Source organism: Crocodylus porosus, unplaced genomic scaffold (genome assembly GCF_001723895.1).
Source record: "Crocodylus porosus isolate Cpor-Errol unplaced genomic scaffold, CroPor_comp1, whole genome shotgun sequence".
Lineage (NCBI taxonomy): Eukaryota > Metazoa > Chordata > Crocodylia > Crocodylidae > Crocodylus > Crocodylus porosus.
In genome coordinates this window covers 59,021,822-59,033,837 of record NW_017728949.1, presented here as the reverse complement: position 1 = coordinate 59,033,837, position 12,016 = coordinate 59,021,822, and the positions used below count along the sequence as shown (strand labels likewise).

The following is a 12,016-nucleotide window of genomic DNA, read 5'->3' as shown; positions in this document are numbered from 1 at the left end:
GACTAGTTTGTAACAGGCCACTAGACCCCCCTTGGCCTTCTCTTGTGGAGGCTGAACAGGTTGTGGAGGACGGCTGTGGTTGCCGGTGGCCAGAAAAGACAGCAGGGACGATGCACAGGGTGCTGAAAGCCTGGCCAGGCTTGGGGAAGCATTGGGTCCACCCAGCCAGCTAGCAGCCCACCTGGGCTTCCAGCACCCGGTGCACCATCCCTGCCACCAGCAAACCCAGCTGCCCTCCTGCCACCTCCCCGCACTGCCCCAGGGGTAAGCCAGCCTGTTCCCAGGCAGCCCCAGGCATCCCGCCGGCTGCAGGAGCCTGCTGAAGGCAGAAGCAGCGAGGGGCCCGATTCTTTTTTTCTGCAGAGCCTGCCTGCCTCTCCCGCGGCCGGCGGGGTGAGCTGGCAGCTGCAGCATTGCAATTTGCAATGTTGCAAACTAAACTACCTGGGGATGCAGTTTAGTTTGCAACAATGCAAATTCATTTTAAACCCCCAAAACTCTTGCATGTGTACAGCGTGACACCATTAAGCTGCACAAAGCGATGGTTTCATCCCTTGTACATCATGTGTACAAGTGCCCAGAGTGATGAGATAATCAGGCTGGATTTAGGTGCCTTTACTTATGTGAGTAAGTGCAGATGTGCTGAGCAATAACTGGATTCCAGAGATCTGGTCACCAAAAAATGCCAGTATGTTGTTTTAGGACAGTGGTTCTCAACGTTTTTTAGGCTCGAGGCACCCCTTGGAAAATGCCAGCTCTTAGTTTTCACGCATTTTTGACTATAGAAAAATACTAGGGCAATTCTTCTGCTGCAAAGCATTCAGAAAGCCTGCAAAGCATTCAGGGCAGAGTGTTTTTGGCACTATGGACTCCTAAAACCTCGGGGTTTATCTTGTGAATCGTATTTGCACACCTAACAGTGCTGACAATGTTTGGCACTCCGTGTCACCCTTGGAAAGATCTCAAGACACCCTGCAGCACCCTCAGAGGGAATCGGGATTAGAGGTACTCATTTTGAACTACCTGCGCTGGATAATGTTAGCCGTACCGTCTCTTTGCATCTGTAAAATGGGATTAATAAAATAGACTGACTTCCTGGGAGCTTTAGCGATCCTGGAGCTGCTTTAAAAAGGTAAAAAGATTAAACGAGGGCTAGGTATCCAGGTTGTAGCCATATTGGTCTGGAGGCAAAAGGAAGCAGAACTCGAGGTAGAGGTGGGATCGTTCATTAGACCACCGCTACTTGGTCTCACAAAAGATATCACCTCTACCACGAGTTCTGAGTCCTTAGATAAGGGCTGTGCATTTGGACTGTGGCAAATGCAAGTCACAGGGGAAATTTAGAGCAAATGCAACTATTCAGTCCTGCAGCGAGCAGCATCAGTTTTCACGGCTCCCCCACCCCCAAAAAAATCCTCATCAAAGCAGAAGAAAGGGCAAAATTTGGGCTCAAGGGAACTGGCACAAAATGTGTAGGCTCCAGCTGCTTGGCAAGAATCCGCCTGGCGATCGGCGCAGACATTAAAGCAGGGTAACATGAAAATGCTCAGCAGGATCTGGCTGAAGATTTAAACCTGCAACTCTCACTGCTAGAGAAGGAGCTGTGGGATACGTGTCTATGGCCAGCGCTAGGATCGTGTCACTCCCATGACTTGGCAGGATCTATAAGCTGCGTCTGTAGTGACTTCTGACCAAGCTAAGAAAATAAACAGTCCGATTCCCTGCTTCCCCCCCTCGCACACCGTGCTTCTTTATTTCAGAACCACTGTCCTGCACAGGACTGAGTCTCCAGGAAAAAAAAAAGGCAGAAATCAGCATTGCATCTCCCCCAAAGGCTGACAGCTCATTTCCATCCCCGCCCCTGCAGCCCCTTCCCTTAAGCTGCCTGTTCTCTGCTTAATCAGGTTAGTGGGTGAGGGTTTTGCCTTCAGTTTTTCATGCACTTTCCAACCTGATGCAAGAAGGGTGCTTTGTCAGTCTGCACAAAGCACAGCAGAGGAAGGGACACAGAGATCCCCAGACAGTGAGAGGGAACAGAGCAGGAAGCAAAGCGGGGGAAGGAAACCGAATGTTGTACTCACCGAGGATTTTTTCTGCAAAGTGCAAACTCCTTTGGGGGCACCGTCTCCTGCAGAAATGGAAGTGAACAAAGTTTCCTTGGATACATCTCTCTGAAAAGCGTTCATCTTCCCTCTCGCCTCCATTCACACCATGGTATGTGGTGGTAGTGAGTTGACCGGGAAGTTTTCCAACCTCGGGGTTTGGAGTTTGATTCAGTTTAAATTAACCCTCATCGAGCACGTTTCTGCAGCGACGGGGATGAGACAACAGCAGAGTCCTAGGAGACTGCGGTGGGGGTGAGCTCAGCCAAAATAATGGATTTGAGCTCTTGGCCGTTTGTGGTGGGGACCTGTTTGCTTGGCACTTCCCCACCTATCGTACCCACATCAGGACTTGGCAGAACTGCATGCCATCCAGATGTGACCTGAATGAAAATCCCACATCTGAGCACCCCGGGAGCCTGAGGCAGCATAAGTTTAGGAGCAAAATTTGCTTCTCAGGCCAACCTCAGTAACAGATCTGCTGTGCAAAAACCCACAGGCGTTTCTCTTTGCTCCTGAGCTAGCCGGGGGCTGGAGGAAAGTCCCATGTTGATAGCCAGCGAAAACAAACTACCTGTGGGTTATATTTCTGTCACATTACTAGCTTCTCCCCTTCGGGCCCTAGACCTGGCTGGCTTCTGCACCTCCTGAATTATACAGTAATTCCTCTGTCCTGAGCATATACATGTCCCTGATATGCTCCCAGAGGGGTCCTGCGTCATCTTGTAGTGCCATTAAAAGCACTGTCACTGGCACAGAACCCAGCACAGAGGCACCCAAGAGCATCCCCCAGGAGGAAAAAAAATACCTCTCACCAAGTACACTCTGGGGGCCTCTGCACTGTTCCCTAAGGTGCCACATCCCTCCTGTCCTGCACCATGAACCCTTGATTCCTACACACACCTTGCAGACTTCCCCTCCACCTTCTTCCCCCCATCCATCCCCACAAACACACATTCAGTCCCCTGGAAGGGACTTTGGGAGGTTTGCTAATGAACACCAAGAATATCTTTGGTGCACTGCCATCCCAGGCAAAAATACTGCTGAACATGGGATGGTCTTTCTCACCCCTTCTGCCGTCCCCTGGAGAAGCTCCAATCTGCATTTCCATACCCATCATGACTCTGAAGAGATCCTGCCCCCACCTTCCTTTAAGGTGGAGACAGCTTTAATTACTGGTGAGAGGGCATCCAGACACGTGTCCAGGAGAAAGGGAAGCCCCACCCCAAAAGTAAAACCCCATGCATACCCTGCTTGTGAAGAACACCTGAAAAGGGGGCTTCAGCATGCTGGCTGTGTCCTCTAGGCTCCCTGGCAAGATGCAGCACAGCTGCGAGGAAAGACCTCTCACCACTTAATGCCTCGGTCAATCCAAACATCTGCATGTGCAGGTCCTAGCCATGAATGGTCACAGCTCCATACTGTAGCCTTTTTCCTTTGAGGACCTCAGAGCATTGTGTCGGCAAGTGTTAATGTAGCCTCTGGCAAAGCAGAAGCTGAAGTGCAGAGAAAGGGACTTAGCCCAGGACTGGACCCAGTGCATCTCAACTCCCAGCACTGGATCACAAGGGCCATTCAAAATATCCTGATCTGGAGCTCAACCACTTCAGTGGGCATTGAGTCAGGCTCTAGATGCTTTGTTGTTTTAATGGATCAAATATTTTTAGACAATGTTCTGATAAAAACCTGCTTGTTCTGTCCATGCACAGGTTAGCTGGAAATGCCAGCAGACAAGTTGTTAAACCAGCATGATATAAATAGGGTGGAAAATGTTTCACAGTCTCTATCACTGAGTCCCCCCATACTATTAGATTCATAGATCCTAGTGTCGGAAGAGACCTCAGTGGGATGTCTAGTCTGCCCCCGTGCCCCTGGCAGGCAAGAAAAGGGTCACCAAACCTGGGATCATATGATCAAAGCCAGGTGCCTGTCCAATCTCTTCTTGAAGACCCCTAAGGATGTGGCGAGCACCACCTCCCTTGGAAAAGATGTATAAGATGACTTCATATTTCCACCACCCTGCACCTATTTATCCTGTACATGTAAATGACTCCATGTTTTACTTAAGTGAAGAGCCCGACTTTGTATGACTAAGAAAACACTCAGTCAGTGGGATTAGCCCACAATTTATCAAAAGCACTGCCGAGATGTTTAGACCATTAACACTAATAGATATCAGCAAACACAATGGAGAGAGTTGAACTGCTGGTAATAAATGGTAATACACTGACTACATCTCTCCAACACTGACTACATTGAGAACTAAGGGGAATAAATCTGAAACTAGCTCGAGGTGGGCAAAATATGGCCTGGGGGCCAGATCTGGCCTGCCGGGCCATTCTATCCAGTCCATGGAGCCCCTAACAAATTTAGAAAATTAATATTTATTTGCTCCTGGTTGCCTGTCAAAGATGACAGGAGCCAGGGGCAGTAGTACCCAGGGGAAGTCAGTGGCAGGACCCAGCAGCAAGGCCCACCCAGCCCTGCCCCCACCAACCGGAAGTACCTGCCTAGCAGAGGCTTCTGGCCTAGGAGTATGTGGCTGTTTCTGCTTCCCTGTGCCAGAGAGAGAAATGTGGCCCTCCATAGCTTGCCAAAACTCAGTAAGTGGCCCTACACCCGAAATAACTGCCTGCCCCTGACCTAGCTAAAACCCCACAAATGCAGATGGATGCAAAATAAGACTGAAAGGAGGTTCAGGTTAAAAATCAAAATGGAAATGGGCAAAAAAAAAGAGATGGAGGCAAAGTCAGATGGCTGTAGAGATGTATAAACAAACAGCTCAAGCACACGGGATCTGAATCAGAAAGGCTGAGGCACAAAATGAATTACAGGTAGCAATGGATGTAAAAGTTAGTAAGAACAGGTTCTATAAATGCAGTGGATGTAGGAGAAAAATGAGGGAAAGCAGAGGTCCATTACCTAACCAGGAAGATGAGGGAAAATAGATGACTCAGAGAAGGCTGAATTGTTTGATGCCTTCCTTACAGAGGCAGATTAACACACAGGCCCAGGGGCCCCCTGGAAAAAATTCAGAGGGGAGTCTTACTGTGCATACCCGGGATGAGCTGGGCAGTGGCCAGTTCACCTGCTAACCAACCCAGCCACAGTCCTGGAGCTGTGGAGTGGGAGGTGAGGCCGGGCATGCAATTGAACTACATGTTGCAGACAGAATCGCAGCTGGGTATTGGCTGGGGCAGGGAGCTGGCAGCAGCTGCCGGGGCTTGGCTTCCCAAGACAACTGGGAGATTTGAAACAGCTCCCATAGCTGACATAGAGACTCTTATCCCAGGAGCAATAAAGCCAGGAGGATGGAAAGGCGGAGGGGTGGGGATCAGCCCCTCTTAGTGGAGCTGTTGGGCCTTGGAGCTGAGGAGTGGCTGAATCCAGGGAGCAGGTGGACCAGAAGCCATCAGCAAGGAGAGAAAAGCAATGCTGGGACAGTGCCTCAGTGACCTAACTCACTCCCTGCCCAGGACAACCTGTACAGCAGTATCTGCCTGGCTTCTTCCCGCTCTCCCCCCACCACTCCCACCTCTCCCTGCTCAAGCAGGGATTCCCTTACCCCTCTGCCTTACACAGACACCTCTCAGCACTAGCTAGCAGACCACATGCTGGCTACGGTCTGTGTTGTGGGAGACAGGAGAAGGCAGACAGGACAGTGTCAGCTTAGGGCTTTTTGGAGCTAATCAGCAGGTAGCTGGTAATATCCTTCCATTCTTTCCTTGGAAAAGTTGTTTAAGAAGAGCTTGAACTAATAAGAGAGGCTTTTGTTCTGTTTTGATGGGCTGATAAATGCTAACAACTCCCTGGGTAACTCCTTGCGATGTAACTAAATGTTCTGTTATCAGCTCCCTGCTGGCTCCCTCGCTGGTCAGGAGCGGGGGGGGGGGACCCCTCCCTAATCAGAGCATCCTGCTGAGGCCTGGACACGTGCCCCCTCAGCTCAGCACTGGAAGAGAAGCGAGAGCTGCTCTTGTGCCCCCTGGCTTCTAGCCTGAGCCAGTGCAGGCATATATCTGCATTTCTTCCATAGGGTAGCGCAAAGCTTCAGTAGCCATTTGGATTTGGAGAAAATTAGGTCTAATTTGGTGGCCAAATCAAATCAGAAGACCCATTAAAAGCTCCAGATCCAGTCAGAAGGCTCCAAATCACTTTGGAAAAGACTCGGCGCTGATTTGGAGATTCAGCCATAGATTAAACAGGCAGCAGTCCTTGCCCACACTGGACACAGCTCCCTCCAGCTGGTAAGTCTGCTGTGGTGGGTGAAGTGGGGAAAGAAGAGGTGTGTGGGGGGGGGGTCAGATCAATCCCCCCACAGCGAGGGAGGGATTGGAGCTGGGACAAGCTACCCAGCTGGGGCGGGGTGGGGGGCAGGACTCAGGGAGGGTGGCTCCTGCCACTGCACACCATTAGTCCAGGAGGGCATGGAAGTGGGCGTGTGCCCCCAGGTCTGGGCAGGGCGGGCTGCACTCTGGGAAGCTAGGCCCAGCTGTCTGCCATCGGGCTGTGCTCCACAGGGTGGGCAGATCCAGGGCTGCACTCCAGGCAGCTAGCTCCAGCCACAGCCTGAAGCACAACCCTGGCTCCCCTGGCCCCAAAGAGTGCAGTGGAGCAGGGGTCATGGGGGGCTGCAGCCACCCTAAAATTCCCCGTAGCCCGTGCCACCAGCCCCGCTCCAATCCAGGTGCACGCGGAGGTTAACTGTGAGTAGAATGTAACACGGTTATCATTATCTACAAGGGAGCAGGACTACAGGATGCAACAGAAAAAGAACAGGTTAAAGAATATTCAGGCAAGTTGGATGCATTCAAGTCAGCAGGGCCATTGAAATTCACCCTAGAGTATTGAAGCAATCTCTAAACCACTAGTGATTATCTTCAAAAACTCCTGGCAGACACATGAAGTCAAGGAAGATAAGCAAGGCAAACACAGCCCCTGTCTTTAAGAGGGGGAAAAGGAGGGTCTGGGGAATATACATCAGCCTAACAGAAAGACACTGGAGCGTATTATTAATCAATCAGTTTAAGTACCCAGAGGTTTATAAGTGCATAAGAAACAGCCATCATAGATTTGTCAAGAAAAACCATGTTAAACTAGTGTAATTTACTTCTTTGACAGGGTAACTGGACTAGCAGGTGGTGAAAGAAATAGATGGGATATCTCTTGACTTCTATAAAGCTTTTAACAGTCTCATGACATTATCAGAGGAAACCTCAGGAAATAGGATCTACATGAAATCACCATAAGGTGGGTTAAAAAAACCACGCTCGGAGTGTACTTATCTGTAGTGTCGTGTCAAACAGACATATCAAGCAGGGTCCCACTGATATCTGCCCTGGTTAATACTTTCATTAACCATGAGGATGACAGAAGAAAGAAAATACTTTACACTTTGTGGATGACACTGAATAGGGAGAGGTTGCAAGCATTTTGGGAGGTCAGGATTAGAATTCAAAATGATTTTGATACACTGGGGAAAAGGACCAAAATGGAGTAAGATTAAATTCAATTTGAAAAAAAAACTGCAAAGTATTATGCGTAAGAAGGAGAAATCAAATGCACAAGGACAGATTAGGCTGCAGTACAGTAGAAAAAGACCATGGTTAGGGATCACTCAATGAACAGGAATCAACGTTATGATGCTGTTGTACAAGACCAGTGTCATTCTGGGATGCGTTAGCAAGAGTAATGATTCTGCTCTACTCGGCACTGGTAAGGGCTCAGATGCAGCCCCGTGTCCAGTATTGCACACTCCATTTTAAGAAAGCTGTGGACAATTTGAAGAAATCCAGAGGAGAGCAACAAAAATAATCAGAGATTTAGGAAACATGACTCATGAGGAGAAGCTGGAAAAATGGGTTAGTTTAGGCCAAGACAGGGAAGAGTGATGGGAGATATCCATAATCTAACCTCTCAGTAACGACCATCGAGCCTGTCTCGTGTTGTACCAGGGTTGATGGTCGTTACTAAGAGGTCAGATTGTGGATTTGTATAGGATGATTTGGACAGGGGTAACAAGGAAGTGCTTCAGGCAGGGGGTTGGACTAGATGATCTCCAGAGGCCCCTTCCAGCCCTGCTTCTCTATGATATGATACCTGCCTTCCAAATGTGAAGTGCTGTGAGACAGAAAATAGTGATCAATTGATCTCCGTGCCCACTAAATGTAGTATGAGAAGTAACAGACTTATCACACTTGCAGATGTCGTTAGGCTTCAAAATGATCTTGATCAACTGAAAAAATGGGCTGAAATTAATCAAATGGGCTAGGGACAGAAGTTACACATAAGCTGGTTTAAGTGATCAGGCACCAGTTTAAACTTATAACAGAATAGAAGTTCAATGCACATAAACCAGTTTCAAAATGGCTGAGACTAGTTTGAGATAAACCAGGTTGAATGTAGTATCAGGCTTCACTGACTGAGGTCAAACCGGTTTATGCAACTTCTGTCCCAGACGCCTTCCTGGCTTAAGTTAAATCAAAGTCCCCCAGCATCCCAGCATGCTTTGCATCCCTGGGTGGGGCTGGGCTGTCTGTTCCTGCCAAGCAGGGTTGGCCCCACCCCTCTCCTCCCTAGCTGGAGCAGTATCACTGCTCTGGCTGGCGGTGAAACCCCTTGCCAGGCATCCGCACCCCACTTGCTGCTTCAGCAGCAGGAGCAGGAGCATGGACAGACCCCGGTAGCCTGAGGGGAAGGAGCAGCACCAGCGCGGGCTCCATCCCATGCTGAAGATCCCCTCCGGCAGGACCCAGGGCACAGCACCTGGATCGGGTCCCTTAGAGGAGCAGCGAGCAGCGCCCAGTGCCGAGGCAGGTCCAGCTGCAGGGAGGGGGATGTGCCCTGGCTGCGGGTGCAGAGCAGGGTGGCGGGGAGCTGGGGCTGATCACGGAGCCTGCCTCGCTGCTGCCTCCCACTGTGGCAACACAGCCCGGGGGGGCAGCCCCACGCGGGAGCCGCGGTTTGCAGGAAGACTGCGGCTGGAGCGTGGCTCCCCATCCCTCCCTCTCCCGCTGGCAGCAGAGCTAACCATCACAGCGGGTGGAGGTGAGGCACCTGTCACTCGCCAGCTGCTCCCGGCGGTGCGGGCGCTCAAACGGAGCTGCCACGGGCCACGGGCACGGAGCAGATGACCTCCTCTTCAGCCCTAGGTTTCTATTATTCTAATTTGCACTAAAGAGATCTAAATTAGTTATTAGGGGAAAAAGTGTTAGCGACAAGGATACGTAAGCACTTTAAAGGATGACTGAGAATCCGTGCCCAGGGCTTTCTCAAGAACCGGTTAGACAAACATGTTGGGGGTGGCCTGCCATGAGCAAAGGACAGACTAGATAGCTTCCCTTACAGCCCTGTATTTCGTGATACAATATATCATTATATATGAGATCTTTAACAGTCAGGACTTTTTCATTATTGCTCTCCATTAGCCTTGGGGAGGTCTAATGCCGTATTGCAATTCCCTTTTCCTTTAGAGTCCATAGATCTTTACCCAAGTTATTTCACTACTATTTATTGCAATATTGCATCACATCCCACTGGGAGTGCAGATTATTTTTCTTTTTTGCTATATATTACTGTCCCTCCCACCACCTCTTCTCTTTCCATTTAGTCAAGATTTTAATATTAACAGGCAGGTTATGAGAAACACCCCACCAAAAATGTCAGATGTGACCTCTAGGTCTACCCATCTGTATTTAACGTCACTTCCTAGGTTATCTTTGTTGCTTTCCTCTGGTCAGTGTGCTTGTACAAGCACGCAGTATTTCCACTTTGGACTAAAAGGAGATTTGTGAAGATTTCCAGGCAGGCCCTTTGGACTTACGCACCAATTTGTTTCCTTTCATAGCTCAAACTATCAGGAGTGAAGGCGATCCATTATTGCAATGAACCAGCAAAGGGAGATGGGGACTTGCCGTCTTTTAGGCCAGGTGCAGACATTACACTTTGTTCTAGTTTAGGTGGCTGCGAACCAGTCTATAATAACTGAACAGAAGTTGGGAGCACACAGCCTGCTTTAAAAATGGTGACCCCAGTCTAAGATAAACCTGTGTACCAGACTTAAATCGATCTAAATTAGCCCGGTGAATATAACTTCAGCACCAGGTCAGCTTGTGAAAAAAGGTCGGTCGCTGTCCGCCAGCATCCCAGGTGCCGTTGCAGGTCCCTGCTAGCCCCCACGCGTCACAGGGGGCCGCAGAAGCCTGCTACTGATGCTCATTGCTTCTGGGAGGAGGGGAGCTTGGCCATGCCTGGCTCCCAGGGGCATGGCCTCTCGGTGGGCTCCTACACACCCTCCAGGAGACACCCACAGCCCCAGGAGCTGGCGTCGTGTCAAAGCTGGGCAGGCTGCAGAAGCCTTTAGCTGATGCTCACTGCTGACGGGGGAGAGGGGCTCAGCCGTGCCCAGCTCTCCGGCACTGCTCTGGCTTGCGGGGAGGGTGGGAACCCACTGAGAAACACCCACGGGCCCATGGGCCAGTGCAGTGACAGGGAGCAGAGCGGGCTGGAGATGCCTGTCCGTGGCTCAGCAGCGCTCTGCAATCTCCAGCAGCCCGGGGAGGCTGCGGGTCACACTCGAGCACCCTCAACCTGGGGCCTCGCCGATGCAGGCAGCCTCACCGCCCCTCCAAAGACGAACTCCGGTTCTGTTCGGTCCCGACCTAAACCGGGGTGCTTGCAGAAACCTGCAGAAGTTTGAGCGATTCCACCTCGGGCTTCCTGAATGTCTGTACCTAGCCGTAATGTCTTCAGACCAAGACTGCGTGCTTTCCTAGCAGATGTGGCTTAGCCAAGCATTGGTTGCTTTGGTCAAACACAGGTCTTTGGACTTAATACACGGCAAGCACTATAGCCTGTGTTATGCAGGAGGTCAGAGGACCTCTGCTGACTTGAACCTCGCTGAAGCCGGGATGCAAGGCACTAGCCTACAGCATGGCACATCAGAACGGCTTTAAATGAGTAATGGTAAACTGAGGCAGGGAGGGCCAAACTCTCAAAGGGGGTGGAAGAGCAGAGCAGCATTGATTTGCACAGAGCTGCACTGATTTGCCTCATCGGAGGATCTGTCTCCAGGAGGCTAACTGATTTGCCAAAGGCCAAATATCAGAACGGTAGCAGAGGCAGGAGCAGAATCCGGGCATCTCCAGCACAGGCGTCTGTTCTGACTTTTAAAGGTGTTTGCACACTTGGCTTTCATGGTGACCAGTACTAGGCCAGTGGCCAAAGAACATTAAAAATCTGGTCCTCAGCCACTAATCAACAGGCAAACACAACCTGCTTGTACCTCCGGGTGCTCTGTTTACCCTGTCTTCTCTGCCATCAGGAAGGAAAGCAAATATCAGATCTCTCACCTGTTTTTCCCTTGGCCGTTTGCTCTGTGCCGTCCTCAGCCATGTCTGCTCTGTCCCACGCTCCAGGTGATCCTAGCCTGGCTCTGGCTGAAGAGGAATCCCAAAAAGCGCTCCTGGCTCTCTCTCCGGGCCTTGTTAATGTTTCACTTTGGTCACTCCATAAAATGCCGTTGAACTTGCTTTTATTTCTGATCTTCAAGACAAGGCGGCGTTACTTAGCTTCACTGTCTGTAAACAGAGAGTCCTGCAATGGCAAGCCCCACCTTGAACATAGCCTCTTATTAGCATGAATTTCATGATTGACAGTCGCAAATAATCACGTTTCCCTGTTAGCCGCAGGGCATTTTGTCTTTCCTAGGAGGGAGCAGTTTTGGGATCGAGACTAGCTTGGGCCAAACCCTCAGCCGGTGCAAGTAGCACGACCCCGTGGCCTGGCTGTTACAGTGACCCCTGCCCGTTGCCTTAACGAGGCGTACGCGTCAGGAGTTAAGTCGGTGAGAACAGACGGGGCTTCAGCATCGCTGTGATGCTAAGCCCTTGAGCAGCGTCTGCTCAGTACAACGG

At 50.5% G+C, this 12,016-nt stretch overlaps 1 protein-coding gene across 2 annotated transcripts in view; it reads right to left on the bottom strand.

Moving 5' to 3' along the window:
• The window catches only part of SLC15A2 (solute carrier family 15 member 2), a 66,938-nt gene extending 55,261 nt beyond the window's left edge, over nt 1–11,677 (bottom strand). The window contains exons 1-2 of one of the 2 annotated variants that reach the window (XM_019554302.1): nt 11,453–11,677; nt 2,082–2,305 (exon numbers count right to left, since the gene is read on the bottom strand). In XM_019554302.1, coding sequence (XP_019409847.1) covers nt 2,082–2,204 — 123 coding nt within the window. In that variant the 5' untranslated portion in view covers nt 2,205–2,305; nt 11,453–11,677. The remainder of the gene's footprint in view (nt 1–2,081; nt 2,306–11,452) is intronic. The other variant, XM_019554303.1, reaches the window with a different exon arrangement.
• Between the last annotated feature and the right edge of the window lie 339 nt (nt 11,678–12,016).